Consider the following 17,103-nt stretch of genomic DNA (forward strand, 5'->3'; position numbering starts at 1 on the left):
TTGTTGGAACCACAGTCTGGTTACATTTCATGAGGTTGGTGATAACTTTGGGTTTCTTCTCCCATCCTAGGATGTCCCGCCCGTCCCCACCAATCCGCTGCATTTCTCTTTTCCCTCTTTCTGGTTAATCAGCCGTCTGGTTCTATTTCCCCTTCTTTTACTCTAGGTTTGTACGTTGCTCTCTCCAGCATCTGTCCTGGCAACACTTCTCCTTCAAGGATCCCCAGGCCTCCCGTCCACGCACCTAGTTCTGGGAGTGTTTTCAGGGCCTCCAGCCCTTCTGTGGGCATGTCAGTAGTGGTGCTTAGACTTAACCCTGCACAGCCGGTACCTCTTGGTCACCGTGGCCTCCTGGGCTCCTGGGACATGGGTCAGGCTTTCCCCACATTCCATGTCACTTTCACTCTCTCTGGTGACTCTCCTATTTCCGTTTCCTTTCTCTGCTTCCATCTGGATTATTTCCCAGGTCATAAGTCTCGTCACCTGCTCTGTGTCCTGTTATTTGACACAGATGTTGTGTCCAGGGTCCAAATCTTTGTATAAGTTCTGGTTTTCTGGTAAAGTTCTCCTTTGTGTCCTTGCATTCCCGGCATGAATCGAGAGCAGGTGGCGGCTATTGTCCCGGACGGATCACCTGTGGGTGTGATCTCCTGTCTTTCTGTAAATTGGCTTTTTATCACTCATTTTCCCATGTTCCGGTAGTTTATTAGTGAATGCTGGTCAGTGTATGGAAACATCTGGAAGCTCCCACCAGTGCTACTCTGAAGAGGGTCTGTCCTTAGAGGCCTTGGGCTGGAGCTGGTGGGGTGCTTGGTGCCGGCGCTGCAGCCAGTTCTGGGGTTCCCTGCAGCACCTCCTGGTGGGCCCCAAAATCTGATATCTGTTTATCTTGTACAGGGACCAAATTCTTGACTTGTCTTTAGTTTGTTGGTTGTAGTTGTTTTGAATCTGGTCCTACACATGTGCTGCTTCATGATGGGAGGAAGTTGAAGGAAAGCCGGGCAGTCACCCTGGCCATGGCTGCTCGGGGCTGCATGCTCCAGGCCTGTTGCCCCGCCTTTCTGGCCCCACAGCCACCATCCGCTCAGCTCGGGGTCTTGGCCCTGAAAGTCCAGCAGCTGATTCTGATGCAACTTCAAGAGTCATTCCTGGTAGGCAACCACTCCTTCCTCGCCACACAGACAACCTTACAAGTTAAATGCATTTATTTCTAGTTAACATACGCTCATAGTTTCATAGTTTCATACGCTCATCATCATGAACAGTGTAGAAAGCTCATCCTGGGGAAAGCTGTCCTTCCATCCGTCCCTCTGCCTTCTTCTTTCTCCCAAAGTTCCGGCGACCCAGCGTTTCGTCTTCATATGGAGCGTGTGTGCATTTTACATACACATGCTCCCAGGGCACACAGAACTCTGCTCTGTTTTCATGGCGACCAGTGTCACCTGGTGTCATGGGCTGTGATCCGTGCAGGGTGGATAGGGAGGCTGCATACATCTCGTGGCCAGCGCCAGACGAGTCCCAGGAGCCAACAGAGGGACAGAGAGGAATATAGTCAGGTCGGCAGTGAGAGAAGCCACCAGATTTGCTGGGACCTCAGCTGCAGACTTCACAGGGTCCCCCAGGGCTAGACTCCAATGCTAGACACAAAAACAGCAGAGCCCTTGGGCTCCAGGGCAGCAGCATCGGTGGCAGGATTGACTGGGGTGGGCTGGGTTGGACGGGGAGATCCCCAGAGCAGGTTTCGAACGTTCTGTGCTGGGACCCAGGGGGTCAGGGGCACGGCCAGGGGCATGGCTCAGGACTGCGCTGGGTGCTGTTGGGGGCCGAGCTGTCACGGCTCTGTGTCTCCCCTGCAGCTGCGCCTTTCTGAGCACAAGGACACTGAGGCCCACCGTCTCCCTTTCTGTCTTGACTCCTGGGGCTCCGGGCAGTGGGGTTTGCACACATATCCTCCCTGCGTCCAGCCTCTTATTTGTTCACAACCACCTGTATTTTTCTTCTGGGCTTTCCCCACCACACTTGTCCTTTTATGCTCAGTGTGTCGCATGTGGTGGGTTCTGAGATACGCTCTTCCCTTGCCCTTGTGCGTCCACGAAATGGGGTGCACCTTACCTTCGGTGGGGACCTGACTACACTGATGGCACGTCTGTCTTTCTCCACAGGGAAGAATGGCCATCGGTGCTGTCACCCCACCTCTGATCCCTGCCCCTCCCCCCCAGGCCTACACACACCTTTAGGAAGCACCACCTGCGCTATTCCCGGGATACTGACACCGCTGTGCTCAGAGGCACAGACAGACACCCTTCCCGGGCGTGGCCCTTCCTGAACTGCTGGTCTGCCTGGTGCTGAGCCTGCAGATGCAGGGAAGGGGCGGGCAGCCTGGACGCAGGGGTGCTGTGGTGGGTGTTCACGCAGAGCAGCTCTGTCACCCATCCACGCTGCTCCCCACACTCACCCCCATGCCGTCCCCTGGCAACCACTGACCTGTCCCCACAGTATCACCTTAGGGACTGTGTCCTATGAAGGAGGTCATCCGGCGCATCACATGTGCGACTGGCCTCTTCTATCCCACCGCTGAGCCTGACATTCCCTGAGCTGAGCAGCTGTTGGTGCTGATGAGTGTGCAGCAGTGACCCATGTGCGGGTGCCTGGGCTGTGTGTCCGCTGCCGTGGCAGGGCGTGGGGCTGTGTCCTGGTTGGGGCATGTGTGAGCAGAGCTGGCATGCACATCCTTGCTCAGGGCCTGTGCGAACTGTCTCCATCTCCCGTTTCTCCTGGGGGAGGCAGTCCCTGGGCTGAGGTTGCTAGCTCCCTGGGGGACGCACAGCTGTGTCCCCGTGTGCGCACGCCCTCAGCATGCCTGGGGTTGGCGGGCTCAGCCACTCCGTAGGTGTGAAGTGGGGTTTTACGTCGTCCTATATTCTTTTTTTTTATATATTCTTTTTTTAAAATTTATTTATTTATTTATGATAGTCACAGAGAGAGAGAGAGAGAGAGGCAGAGACATAGGCAGAGAGAGAAGCAGGCTCCATGCACCGGGAGCCCGATGTGGGATTCGATCCCGGGTCTCCAGGATCATGCCCTGGCCAAAGGCAGGCGCCAAACCGCTGCGCCACCCAGGGATCCCTACGTCCTATGTTCTAACATCTAATGATGTTGAGCATCTTTTCGTGTGCTAATTTGCCATCTGTACGCTCTCTGGCCAAGTGTCTGTTCAGATCTTTTGCCCATTTTATTTTTATTTTTATTTTATTTTTATGAGAGAGAGAGAGAGAGAGAGAGAGAAGCAGGCTCCATGCATCGGGAGCCCGATGTGGGATTCGATCCCGGGTCGCCAGGATCGCGCCCTGGGCCAAAGGCAGGCGCCAAACTGCTGCGCCACCCAGGGATCCCATCTTTTGCCCATTTTAAACACCGAGTTGTCCCTTTTCTTGCTGTTGAGTTCTGAGAGTTTGCCCTGGGTTTTCCATACACATCCCGGGTCCAGGGTGCAGTCTATGGGCCACTCCTCCAGCCGGGGCAGGCTTGCCTGTCTTTTCACTTACCGGAGGTTTGCGTTTTGATGAAGTCAATTGATCCATTGGTTCTCTCAGGGCTTGTGCTTTTGGGGGTCAAGTCTAAGCTTTTAGCTGAACCCCAAGACCACAAAGATTCTCTTGCAAAAGTTTTACGCTTTTGTGTTTTACGTTACGTCCATGATCCACTTTTATTCATTTTTGTGTGAGGTGAGAGGCTTTGGATCAAGGGTGGTTTTGCTTTTGGTATTTGCCCGTGCACGTCCAGTTCCTGGGTGCTGCGTGTTAGAAGAGCTGTCCCTCCCCACACTGGGCTGAGGGACCCCTTGTCACACATCTGCTGCGTGTGTTTGTGTGGGTCTGTCTCTGGGCTGTGGACTGGGCATCCCCCCGCTGGCATGCACGAATCTCGCCGGCTTGGCTACGTTACCTTACAGTAAGTCACAGATCGATGCCGTCATGTAGCATTTCTCTTTCCATTTGGTTTTAAGTTGTATTTTCCTAAATAATCAGGACAAGGGTTTTGTTCTCTTATTCTGCCGTTTTGATAAGTGGCGTGTGATTTTGTAGAATGGGAGGCCCTTCTCTGTGTCCCCTCCTCCACATCCCACCTTAGCGGGCTTGGTCACCTGCTGTGGCTGCTCACACTGGTGGGGGCTCCCTACTGAGGGGGGCTGCCTATGTGTCTCTGAGGTGCACTTGCATCTGGAAACAGGAACAGAGTGTCACCCCCCACCCCAGGCCCTGGGACATGTAGCACCCTGTGGGCTGGGGGCTTGGAATGTTTGCTTGGACAGAGGGTCTGGCGCCTTCTCCAGATTCCCAGTCAGTGGGCCATAGGAAGCTGAGAAAGTGCAGGAGTGGAGGCCAGCGACCCTCCAGGGCCCCTGTGGACCTGCTTCATTTGCTCTGCCCTCATTGGTTCTTTCCACCTGTTTTACTGAGATTGAGCAATGAATCTCACGGCATGGGCTTTAGATGTGCCTACGCGTGCCACCAGATGAGGACCACCTAGCGTCTCCCACAGAGAGATTGTTTTATCACTGGAATATGCATAACCTAGGATTCCCCATGGGGCTCATCTCCCACAGCACAATGTCCCCAAGGGCCCAATCCTTCCGCATCGGCTGGACTCCCACAGCGTCACCGAGTCAGGGAGCAGTTGGGGTCCTCGTTGGTGTCCCAGGGTCCCTGCAGGGTCCATCCTCGTGTGTGATCATGGCTGTCTTTGTCCAGGGATCTGAGGGACACTGTTGGTCTGTCCTTGGTTGCTGCCCTTTGGCCCAGAATCAGCTACTGTTCCAGATCTTTCCATAGAGGCCTTTTGGACCCAGACTCACCTTTCCTGTATCAAAAGTGATGACTCCCCTCTTGGTACAAACAGCTCATTGCTCTTTCATGTGTTTTCCCCCCAATTCCATGGTGCCAAAATATTTGGAGCCCATAGTCCTGGAGGCATTAAAAACGAGGCCGTTGATGGCGAAGGTGGAAGTTCCTGCCCACAGCCCACTGAGTGGCCTTCCAGCATACCTGTAGTCAGGGCCCCAAACGCCTGCCCAAAGGCCACAGGGATGCGCAAGGGGCCCCATGTCCCCATGCCCCCCACATCCCCATGCCAGTGCCCCCATGCCACCTGCACCTGTGTCCCATACCCTCATGCCCCTGTACCCCTCACACCCCTATGCCCCCTGCACCTGTGCCCCACACCCCTGGTGTCCCCTGCACACGCTCTCCCAGGTCTCCAGAGCCTCCCCCTCTGCTCCCTGGAAGCAGGAGCCCTTGACGCTCAGCGGTGGGCTACAGCGGTGGTGGCTGGAGATCTAGGGCCAGGGAAGGGGCGGGAAGGGAATTCGGAGCACCTTTCCAGATGAGCCACCACTCGGGTTCGGGTATTTTTAGCTGGCGCAGTATCCGGCTCACAGCAGAGCAGAAATAGATGAGGCTCTTTTGGATGTTCTGGATCTGCCTGTCTCTGGCTCTCAGAGCCGGGCTGGGGCTGGGGGGTTGAGGGGCTGAGGGGCAGGCGTGCGGAGCGCAAACAACTTCTGCTGTTTAGAGAAACACGGCAGGACGTGTCGTGGATGGCGTTATTTCTGCTGGTGAGCACTCTTTATGTAAATGCCACGGCGCCGGCGTTGGCGCTGCGTCTGCGTGTGTAATCACAGCCGGCCGTGTGGGGGGCGCGGGCGGGTAATTATGTTTTAAAATATCATCCGGGTTGTTTTCCTCTGCTCCCTGAGCCCCCGGGTGTTGGAAGATTCTCTGTTGCTCTCTGCTGATCCGCCCGCCTGCCCGTCCACATGCCCCACACGTACCTGGTGGGAGGTGCCACCCTCTGACTTGTGCCCTGACCTGGGGCAGGGTGGCTGGAGCTGCAGGCCCATCCTCACCCCGAGCCCAGCCACCTGCTTCTCTGGAGGGGCTGTCCTGGGGGCTGGGTGGCCCCTGCTGCTCCCCTTCAGGAGCTTGAGGCTACTCCAGAGTCTAGAGTGGCTACTCCAAAGTCTGGGGGTGGGGAGTGTCTGCCCAGGACCCTTCCTTGCCCCCCCTCCCTCCTGAAGCCCCCTTGCAGCAGCCCCCACGTGGCTTCCCCAGGCCTGTGGCCTTCCCACCGTCAGTGCCCACAGGGTTGTAGTGCAGAGAGGACAGGACCACTGGCCCAGGGCACCTGCCCTGAGCCTGATGGATGGAGATCAGGTTCCCATAGCCAGGCCCGGCCTAGAGGGGAGGTTGGAGGGTGGGGCCTCCAGGCAGCACAGGGAAAGGGGGCAGCGGCCACCTCCATGTCCATGGCTGGCTGCTCTTATGCTCCCATGTGGCTTAGGGATGTCAGAGGGGGCCTCAGCCCCCGCCTTGTCAGAGTGCCAGGGTGGGTACATTCAAGGGTCCCTGACTGTCCGCTGGCAGTGGTTTCTCAGAAACATTCCCAGGCAGGCTGGAGAGTCGGGGACACCACATGTGCCACTGCTCGGCTCAACCACCGTCAGGTGTTTGTTTGTTTGTTTGTTTATTGCTGTCAGGTGTTTATAGAGCAGTGTCTCATCCAGGCAACATGCTGCACCCTCTGGGGAAGTGCCCCGCCTGTGGGATGGGGCTGCTGGGAGCCATCAGGCTAGGGGCACAGTGCTCCCAGCCTGCACTCCATCCGGTGGAGGTGCTGCTCCACTGGTTCATCAGACCACGGGTCCAGCCAGGCAACCTTCTGTTTAGCCTCCCTGTGTGCACTGTCCCCCTTCCCGCCTCGTCTGCAGGCCTCTGTGTGCTGGATGCCTCCCGGGAGTCTTCTGGGCCCTCACAACTTGTTCCAGGTCGGGATGGCATCCTTCCCCTGCCTTCTTCTGTTCGCTTACTTGCTCTGGTCCTCCCTGCAGAGGTCAGGATCAGGTGGGCAGGGAGAGAGGACAGAGGGTGGGTATGGAGCAGTGCAGCCCGCTGTGCAGGGTGGGCGTGGAGCAGGCCTGACATGGGCCTGGGTGGACAGGAGGGGCATTCTCGAACTCCGTCCCTGTCCTGACCTGAGAACACCCCTAACTAGATCGGGTCTGTGTCCACAGTACAAGAGAAGCCAGAGCCTGTGCCACTGGAGAGCCGCTCGTGTGTCCTCATCCGCCGTGACCTGGTGGCACTGCCCGCCAGCCTCATCAGCCAGATTGGGTACCGCTGCCACCCCAAGCTCTACTCAGAAGGGGACCCTGGCGAGAAGCTGGAGCTGGTGGCAGGTGAAGTGTCTCTCCCCACCCTGTCTATTGTATGCAAATGCCCTCTTATTGTTTTTTTTTTCTTCAGAGCTGTGAACAATGTACTCATCACTAATCACTCAAAAAAAAAAAAGAAGATAGAACATCTTAAATTTCCTCTAATTTCCTTTTAGAAGAATGTGTCATTAAGAGGAGTTATTCAATTGAATTAATTCAGCATTTTAATTGAATCCCCTGGGCTGGCCGCGCATCAGATTGGCAGGGGCTGCAGTCACGATAGTGTTTTAATTTAGGTGGCAGATAAATCCAAATGGGATGCGGTGCGCCAGCCCCTCCTGCAGCCCCCAGAGTATCCTGTGGCGGCGTGGAGGGTAACCACCAAGGTCCTAAATGTGGCTCCGAGTCAGAAACGGAATTCTGTGAAAACAAACAGTCCAAAAGCCCATTAGGGCCAGGTGCCTTTGTCAGGAATACTCCCCTTTCCAGTGTGGGGCTTCGTCAGGCCTTGCAGCCTCTGGCAGATTTTTAAGGCTATTCTTGGGGAAGTTGCCACTGCTGTGACCCAAGCTGGTCCCAGGGTCACCAGAGGATTCCCCACGGGGTGGCCAAGACCCATGGCCCTGTCCCTCCTCCTCGGTGCTGGCGTGCACCCTGTGTGAGGCTCTGGGTACCCCCCTCAGCCCTGTTTGGGGCTCCTGATCGCCACCCCCAGGGCAGCACTGTGGGGTTCTTCCTGGCCGTCCCTCTGCTGGGAGCCACGGCCCCAGATGGTGGCTTCAGAGCAGGGCAGAGAGGGGCAGCTTCACCTTCGAGCTAGCCGGAAGAGTGGCTTCCTGTCTGTCGGGGTCTGGGGTTGGGAGGGGCGAGGGCTGGCCACCTTGTCTGGCCCGACCCACAGCTGGACATCAGGTTGCCAGGCCCCACTGTGCCCCAGCCCCCATACGGGTTTCCCCACACAGGGAATGTCTAGTCCGTGTGGCTCAGGGCGACCTGCTCTGCTGTCGGCTTCGAGCCTCTGCAGACGTGACCAGGCAGGCGGGGGCCTCGGGGACACTTGATATGCCGTGGCCCAGCATGGTCAGACCACACTGACCGGCGCCCCGGCGGTGGTCTCCATCCATAGCCACGTGCTCATTTGGGCAGTGACGTGGCTCACAGGGGAAGCTGGCCCTGAGGCATTGAGCCAGGGCCCCCACAGGCCTGAGCACCTCCCCGCACCTTCCCACTGTGCTTCCCCACTCCTATTTTCTGTCCTGACGAGATTCAGAACATGGTCTGTGACAATGGGGGTCATGGTGGACGCCTGAAGGAGACGGTGGGGAGGGCCCGAGGACCCTGTGCATGTGCCCTTTGGTGTTTGCCGCGCCGTTGTCCAGAGTCGGGGGGCACCGTCTGGCGCCTACAGACTCTCTTTTTTCCTTTTTTTTTTTTTAAATAATAAATTTATTTTTTATTGGTGTTCAATTTGCCAACATACAGAATAACATCCAGTGCTCATCCCGTCAGGTGCCCCCCGACGCTCTTTTTTCCATGAGCAGTGTCCGGCCCAACAGAGGCCACCCCACACCAGCGACCAGCAGCAGGCGCGGTCCCCCCGCTAGCTCGGGCTTTCATGTTTCCAGGCCCCACAGGGCACCCAGGCCTGGCCAGGCTTCCTCAGGGTCGGCAGCTCTGTGGGCTCCCCGCTGATGCTGGGCTCATCACCTCCGTGGTTCCAGCTCCCCAGCACAGCCCAAAGTGCTTTGGTTTGGGTAATGGATGGAGAGGCAAAGAGTATTTCTGACCCAGGACCAAGCACGGAATTCCCTTGGGGCTGGAAGGGCGATCTGGGGACAGCTCTCCAAGAACCAGGCTGCCTCCTCCAGGGGACAAGGCCTCAGCACAGCAAGGAAGGCCTGCAGCAACATCCCCAGCCTTGTGGGGTCCTGGGCCCGGGCGAGGGCCTGCCCAGTGCTGCATGCAGATGTCAGGGTGCCCTCTGCCCCACCATGTACCCACTCTGGCCCCTGCAGCCACCTGGGAAGCTCATGGTCATCCCGGGTTGTGGGTGGCAAGGCCAAGGGCCTGACCCTTCTATGTCTGGTGTTCACAGGCTCCGGAGTCTACATCACACGCGGCCAGCTGATGAACTGCCACCTATGTGCAGGGGTGAAGCACAAGGTCCTGCTGCGGCGGCTCCTCGCCACCTTCTTTGACAGGTGGGTCCCTGAGCAGGTGCAGAAGCTTCTAGGGTCTCCTCTGGCCGTGAGCTCACTGAGCTATGCGTTTACGGCACCCCACCTTCCCAAGGTCTTGCCATGGTGTCCGCCCGTGCCAGGGGGCACATCACTCCAACAGGACCTGGGCCTGGGGAGCAGCCTGGCTCCTGGCTGTGGGCCACCCCCCACTTGGCCCCCCACCATGGTGGGCCGTGGCCTCATGAGTGGGTCAGAGGGGTCCCTTCTTCCTTCCCCCACACCGCAACCCCTGGAGTACAAGGGGGAGGCCAGGTGGGATTCCAGGTGGGCCAGCCCCGTTCCTGTGGCACCCTGGCCAGCTAGCCTCACTGCCCTCCCACCGCACCCTTCCAGGAACACCCTGGCCAACAGCTGTGGCACTGGTATCCGCTCGTCCACTAGTGACCCAGCCGCAAGCCTCTGGACAGCCGGGTTCTGAATGCTGTGAAACGTAAGTGGACCGGGGTCTCCCGAGTGGGGCGGAGGAGCGCTGGGGGCCCAGGACCACGGCTGGGGCAGGTGGCCTCTCCCTGGTGCCAAGCCGGCCCTGCTGGGCTGGAAGGGAGAGAGAAATGAGCAGCTCTCAGGAGCCAGGTCTCGAGGTGCTAACATTCTTGGTTCGTTTCCAAGCATGATGGATTCAGCTGTGTGCGAAACTATTTTAATATGTGAAATAGATCTAATTTTCCTTTTTGAACAAAACCCCTTATTTACATTTCGAGGTTATTTTGAGCCTTTGCCATCTGCTCGCCGGCTTCTGCCTCCCGCTCCCGGGCGCGTGGGGGTGGAGCCCGGTCCATCTCTGCAGCCAACTGCTGCCCCCCGCCTTAGCACCCCCCAGACCACAGGACCTCTGGCCCCCCGGCCACACCGGCCACCAGCAGGCCCTCCCATGGCTATCTGCTCACGCAACAGTGTCTTACTTCCTTGCTTGGAAAACACGTCTTGTGAGACTAATTCTGTGTTAGAGCAAAGAGGGACCTTTGTGGTCGGTAATTACGACCCAAAGCCAGCATGCCAGCCGGGCCCTGGGAGGAGGCACGGGGAGTGTGTGTCTGATGCTGGCGTGAGGGTCTTGTGTGGGGACATGTGTCAGGCTCCCAGGCTGCTTGCAGAGCTGGGTCCTGTGGCTCCCGATTGGGGAAGGAGAGGCTGCATTGTCATTAACGTTGGCGGTGCCCAGATGGCCCTGCTGCTTCCGCCAGGCTGGGGGCTGGGCCCCGACGGGTGTTGATCGGCTTCCACTGTGCTTCTTGTCCAGCCTATGAGGAAGAGCCTCTACTGAGGCCCTAGAGGCCTGAGCCTGGGCGTGGGCAGGTGCCCCGGGCTGCCTGACCTTCAAGCTTGTCTCAGCAGGCCCTGGTGCCAAGGTTGGGGGTTCAGAGCAGAGTGGTGAGGCCTGGAGATGCTAGGGACCTGCACAAGGCCACACAGCCAGCCGGTGCTCAAGGAGAGGCCCTGGCCTGTGCCCTGCCGCTGGCCCGCCCCTCCTCCCCTGACATTTGGCCGGAGGGAGGAGAGTGACCACTGGTCTTCAGGCTGAGGCCAGGAGGGCCCTGGGTGGCCACGTGGCCTCTGGTACCAGTGGGTGGCAGGGAGGAGAACCGTGTGCAGGCCTGGGAGGGACGTGAGCACCCTGACCCCAAGGCTCGTCTGGGGCCCCTCGCCACTGATGCCCGCCTCCTGGCGCCCTGTGCTTGCAGTGTACTGCCAGAACTTCGCCCCCAGCTTCAAGGAGAGCGAGATGAATGTCATCGCGGCGGACATGTGCACCAACGCCCGCCGTGTCCGCAAGCGCTGGCTGCCCAAGATCAAGTCCATGCTGCCCGAGGGCGTGGAGATGTACCGCACGGTCATGGGCTCCTCAGCCGCAGGTGTGCCTCTCGACCCCGACTTCCCACCCGCCACAGCGCAGGTGTTCGAGCAGCGCATCTACGCGGAGCGGCGGGGCGATGCGGCCACCATCGTGGCTCTGAGGACTGATGCCGTGAATGTCGACCTGAGCGCCGCCGCCAACCCCACGTTTGATGCAGGCGAGGAGGCAGATGGGGCCGGCTCGGTCATCCAGGAGGTGGCAGCACCTGAGCCGCCACCCACTGGCGCCCAGAGCCCCCCGCAGCCCTTTGAGCAGGGCAGCGCCAGCTCCAGCCGGCCGCAGACGCCCGCCGCCACCCGGAGACAGGAGCCATCGTACGCAGGGGCCTTGTAGAGAGCCGCCGGGAGCCTCGTGGGACCGGTACTAAAGCTGCTTGCATGCGTTACTAATACAAACAAATGTGATCAAGCCACTTACCTACGGAACTGCTACTGTTGCCTGAAAAAAATGTGATTTTTATTCTGCTTGTATTTAAAGTTTATGAAGGAAACAAATGCATTCGTTATACTGTAAAGGATCAGTCCACTGGTGACCTAGTTGCAAGGAAGGTCCCAGGGCTCCTTTGGTATCCGCGAGGTTCGTCTCCAGGCTGTGGGCCCCTGACCCTGCCAGGAGGCGCAAGGGCCTGTGGCCCCGTGGCCTGGGAGTCCGAGTGGGGGCCTATGGCAGGGCACGCGTCTCCTGACACTCGTTGCTCACCCGGCGGGGGAACCCCACCCACCCCTCTGAGGCCAGGGGCCAGGGCTGGGCCCCCAGGGGCCAAACTCCTCTTATTTTCCCTCTTCCTGAGACTCGGGGGTCAGGCCTGCCGGGTCCTCTGTGTGCGTGGGGTGCAGGAGCGCGTGTGTGAGTGTGCGTGTGTGTTTGAGTGTGTGTGGGGGGGTAGTGGTGTGGGTACAGTGGGGCGGGGAGGGAGAGTCCACACACCTTCGTCGTTCCACCCTGCCCGAGGGCCCTCCTGGCACCCTTAGCTCCACGGCCCCTTGTGTACCTGGGCCGACAGGCAGAGCTGCTGCCCCGAGTGCCCCCCACCTGGCTCTACCCGGGCCGCCAGCTGCCCTGTGGTTGGTGCAGCCCCACAGCCCTCAGCCATGTTGGGATTACATTTGTTTGTTTATTTGTTTCTGTCTTAATTCAGATCTATTTCATGTATGGTTTGAAACTTTCAGACCCAAAAGAGCAAAAAATTAGGGAGGATTTGGTGTCCCTGCCCTCAACCCACTATGCTTGGGGCTGGGTCATCTGTGTATGCATCCCACCCAACCCTGACCCAGGTCCACTGCCTCCTGTTAGGAGCAGGGCAGGGTCCCAGGGAGATGCAGCCAGGGTGTGTGACAAAGGAGGGGCCCAGAGGCCTCGCTCAGCAGGAGGTGGGGGTGGGAGCCAGGCTGGGCTGGAGTGCATCCCCATATTGTGCTGCAGACCTGGGGGCATGTTCATCCCCATATTGTGCTGCAGACCTGGGGGCATGTTCACTCTGAGGCCAGGGGGGCAGGCAGGGGGAGCCTGGAGTGGCAGGTGCTGAGGTTCTGGAATGCAGTGGCAGGGCGCAGCCAGGAGGGGCTCCCAGAAGGTGTTGGTTTGTTACAAGCTGGAATGCTCACTTTGAAGTTCAGTTTTTCTATGAGCGAGGGTGCTCACTTGGCCACTTGTTCCGGGGGCTTGCTTCCTCCTGAGTCCCAGCCCCCCCACCCCAGCAGGACCAGACACCCCTCTATTCCCAGACTTGAAGGGGTCTGTTGGTCCCTCTCCCTGTCCCCAGCCCACTGCCTCCCCAGACCAGGTGCAGAGCAAGAGCAAGCCCGCGCCACCTGTGTGTGCACGCAGGGCTGCACAGGTTGGCTCAGCCCTCCCTGTGACCCACAAAGCTGAGCCCTCCCCCCCACCCCGCTGCAGGCAACCTGCTGTGGGGGCTTAGGCACCTTCCACTCAGATTCATCCTGACTGCTGCCCTGCCAGGAAAGGCTTTGGGGGAGACCTGGGCTGTGGGCAGAGCCTCCTGGCCTCCTCCAGCCAGGCCAGACCCCTGCCTGTGTTTCAGGAAGATCCCATGGCTCCTGGAAAGGGGTGAGGGGAGTTTGGGCAGGCCCCGTGGGAGCTCGTCTCAGCCCCTGTGCCCGAGGCCGGGGGTGGGCAAGGGGTAGTCTGGGCCTGAAAGGGCTCCACTCCGGCTGGGCTCCAAACCCACCACCTGGCCCCAAGCTGAGCCTCTCTCTCTCCACCTCTTTTTTCCCAGACCCGGGCCCAGTGGGGCTTGGAGCTGCATGGGGCTGGGGCTACAGGCCACTTGGGAACTCACTCTCCTGCACCTGAGAGGCCAGCCCCCAGCATCCTCAGGCAGTGGGGGATGGAGGGGAGGATGGGTAGGGTGGGGCCCATCACCCTCTGCAGCTTCCTTTCCTGACCCCAACACCCCAACGTGCACTTTAATTTGACCATCCCTGAGGACCCTGGGGAGATAGCCAGCCTGTCCTGGCTGTCAGCAGAAGGGCTCGCGCACTCGCTCTCCCTCCTCCCCCTCCCTCCCTCCCCTCATCCCTCTCTCCTCCACTCCAGAGTGGGCCCCCCCCCAACCCCAACCTGAGGCCAGGACTCGAAGGGGTGCCCCTGGCCCGGTGGAGGCGGGGCGGCGCCCGCACAGAGAAGGCCTGACCGCTGCTCAGGCCAGCACAAAGTCCCATGCCTCTGTCCCTTAATTGTTTATAACCGCCGTCTGTTTTGTTGTTCTGGGTAAGGAAGGCAAGAGCTATACGTGAAACTTTAGTACTTCAATGTGAATGGGTTCTGAGCTCTCCCTGTGCCCCAGGCGGGCCAGGCTGAGCGTTTTGCACTAATGTGTCCCACGGTGGACGTGGGTCCAGAGCGTTTGCAGACGGGCATGGCTGATGATTGTATCTGCCGGGGCGCTCCCTCCGCGTCCTGAATGTTCCGCGGGGCGGGCAGCGGCGGGCCTGGGCTCGGAGGGGCCTTCCAGAGTGCCTTAGCATCTTCTGATCATTTTTCCCAAGGAAAACCAATTAAGAAAACCGGACCCTCCCCCTCCTCTGTTTACAAGACGACTAATCCTGTCCTGTGAGCGTGATCCTGACTCACCCAGACCCTGTAGACCGAGAGACAAGCCACTCAGTATTTATGACATGTCTGCACCTTTATTCTCGAGCTTGACTATTAGCAATATGCATACACTATGTAGAGTCTATTATAGAGCTAAGTTAGACCCGCGCCTTCTCGAGGAGGAAAGGGACTGGACCCTGGTGGAGCGGACACGGTGGGCAGCCGGCTGGGCCCCCGTCCTCCCCCGCCCTCCCCAGCCACCGGGCTGTGCCGCAGGAGGCGGCTGGAATGCAGCGCAGAAGGTCCAGAAGCAGGGATGAGATGTGACGGATACTGTGAGCCGGTGGGGCCGCCGGCCTGGCCGGTGCGTCTCGGTACTTGAATTCTGTCTTGTGTTCTGCACTGTGTCTGCTCTCACCCAGAGTTCTCTGTGGTTGCTTCACTTTGCGTTTGAATTGATTGTCTTGCCTTGCCCCATCCCCCCAATGCAGCGTGGCTGTGGCCGTGGTCGTGGGTGAGCGGCCGCAGCCCCTCTGCCGGCCACCCTGGTGCCAGCCCTGGTGCCAGAACCGCCGTGGGAGCTCCTTCTCCTTTGGTTGTGCTTGGAGCTGGGAGGGGATGGTGGGGGTGGGGACAGCCACTAGGGTGTTCAGGGTTTGGGGGGGGCCCTGACCCGTTCCCCTTTAATGGCAGGAACCTTCAGAGCACCAGCTCACACCCATCCCCCAGCCACTTACTGCTTAGATTCCCCTCAGATGGGTTATTTTTATGGAAATATCTTGATGCTGGTGGAAGGAGGCCGATGGCCCATTAAGCAACGGAAAACTGCAAGGAAACCTCTGTTTGCCTCTGCGAGCAGTAAATCCTAAACACAGAATTGAGAGTTCATAGCTGTCTTGAGCTTTAACTACTGTTTCAGAATGTTGCTGGTGCATAAATTTGTCATTATGTCAGCCGGGCAGCTCCAAGCACGTGTTACCCGCTGCCACTGCTGGCCAGAGATCGTTAGGGCTTGGTACAAGATGTTTCTAACATGGCAAAGGTTTTGGATTTTGTTTGTTTGTTTGTTTTGTTTTTTTGGAAAGAAAAAACTGAAAAGGAAAATTATGCAGAATCTAAAGCATTCAGATTGGACAACCTGCTTGAATTCTGATCAACCCTTTCATTGTTAGCGTTTTGCACATGATTGTAATTTTTATGTCAAAAGAAGCCAAAACTTGCAATACTATTTTTAGCAGACAAAAAAAAAAAGAACTAAGTATAAAATGTATAAATATTTTTGACTTGAACATTTGGATGGCACTGGGTGCAAACAGACCATTCATCCTTTGGACGGAATGTTTGGAAAAAAGAGCCTTTTTACAAAGAGACGGTTGATGTCCAGTCTGGTGAGGGGTTAAGTCCTACTGTAACTCACGACTGTTAAACAATAAATAAATGAAATCACTGTCCCTATGCCGTGGAGCAGGTTTGTTTCCTAGAACCTCCCCCGCCCTCCCCCCCCACCGTGAGCGAGCTAGTTCTAGCCTCAGCAGGTGCGTCCTCTCTCCTTCCCACTGCTGTTCTGCAGAGTCAAGACTGTTGCTTCTGAGCCGAGGCCGACGCTGCTGCACTGGTCACTCTGCCTGCAGAGACGTCCGCCCCACAGGCGGCCAGGAAACCCAGGGCTTCTGTTGCGCGCAGAGCCAGTTCAGGAGGTGGAAGTCAGTTACAAACAGGAGGATGTGATCGTTAATTGTAAAGCGCTTTGTAAAATTCACATTTACAGAATAATAAAGTCAGTTCAAACCCAAGTGAATAAAGTCAGTTCAAACCCAAGTGGCCTGCACTTTACTCAGTCAGTGGGACTGGGGCAGACACTGCGGGGCCAGGGAGGAAGCCGGCTGTTGTGCAGGGGTCCCGGGGAGACTTGGGACACCCTCTGGGCCCAGGATCACCAGGTGGGGGTGGGGCCCACAGGCTCGTTGCCCACTGCCCACCCAGGGGCAGAGATCTGGCTGCTGTGGGGTCTGGGGCCGCTGGGGCCTTACCTCTCCTTCCTCTAATGTCTTAACTTACAGGGGCAGGGGGCTGGGTGGGCAGGATGCCCAGGGGTGGAGGGGGTGACATGCTTGTGGGAGGACCCTGGGCTGGCCTGGGAGGGGCTCCTTTTCTTTTAATTGTCTGTAAACTGGGAAAGCTGGCTCACCTGCCAGCCACCCACCAGGTGTGAGGCTACCTCCTTCCACCCCAGCTACCTCCTCCGGCCGGCTGGGTCTGCCCCTAGATGAACAGAGGGAGAATTGCAAATGAACAGAACAGAAGGTGCCCCGGCCTGACTGGGACCTCTGAGACTGGGTGACCCCCACAGCATCTCCCATCATCGTTGGCACCATCTGACCAGACCAGCTCTGGACGGAGGTTCTCACGTCTCTGCCTCCTTTGTTTCAGCTCCCCCTGAAACCTGAACCCTGGGTGAGCAGGGCATCAGTGTGTCCCTCAGACCTGGATTAGGGCCCCCCCACCCCCCTTCGCACATGCACCCCTCCCACCCCACCTCACCCTCACCACCCACGGGGCAGGCTCCCGATTCCTTGATTCCTTCACGATTCCTTGATTCCTTCACGATTCCTTGATTCCTTCACGTCTGCCCCACTGCTCTCTGCCTGAGCTGAGCCATGGGTGTATTTGCTCACTTGTTTAGTGAGCTGCTTCTCCCAAGGGCCGGGTCTGTAGACCTGCTTCCTGGGGATGTCCCCAGAATG

The 17,103-nt window shown here is 58.2% G+C and overlaps 1 protein-coding gene across 1 annotated transcript in view; it reads left to right on the top strand.

Annotated features, from left to right (window-relative positions):
- Positions 1-16,177, top strand: part of NACC2 (NACC family member 2) — a 69,107-nt gene extending 52,930 nt beyond the window's left edge. The window contains 5 exon segments of the mRNA XM_055334154.1: positions 7,070-7,234; positions 9,306-9,411; positions 9,784-9,836; positions 9,839-9,880; positions 11,133-16,177. Coding sequence (XP_055190129.1) covers positions 7,070-7,234; positions 9,306-9,411; positions 9,784-9,836; positions 9,839-9,880; positions 11,133-11,638 — 872 coding nt within the window. The 3' untranslated portion in view covers positions 11,639-16,177.
- Positions 16,178-17,103: the final 926 nt, after the last annotated feature.

The sequence above is a fragment of the Nyctereutes procyonoides genome, unplaced genomic scaffold, assembly GCF_905146905.1.
Source record: "Nyctereutes procyonoides isolate TBG_1078 unplaced genomic scaffold, NYPRO_anot_genome, whole genome shotgun sequence".
Classification (NCBI taxonomy): Eukaryota; Metazoa; Chordata; class Mammalia; order Carnivora; family Canidae; genus Nyctereutes; species Nyctereutes procyonoides.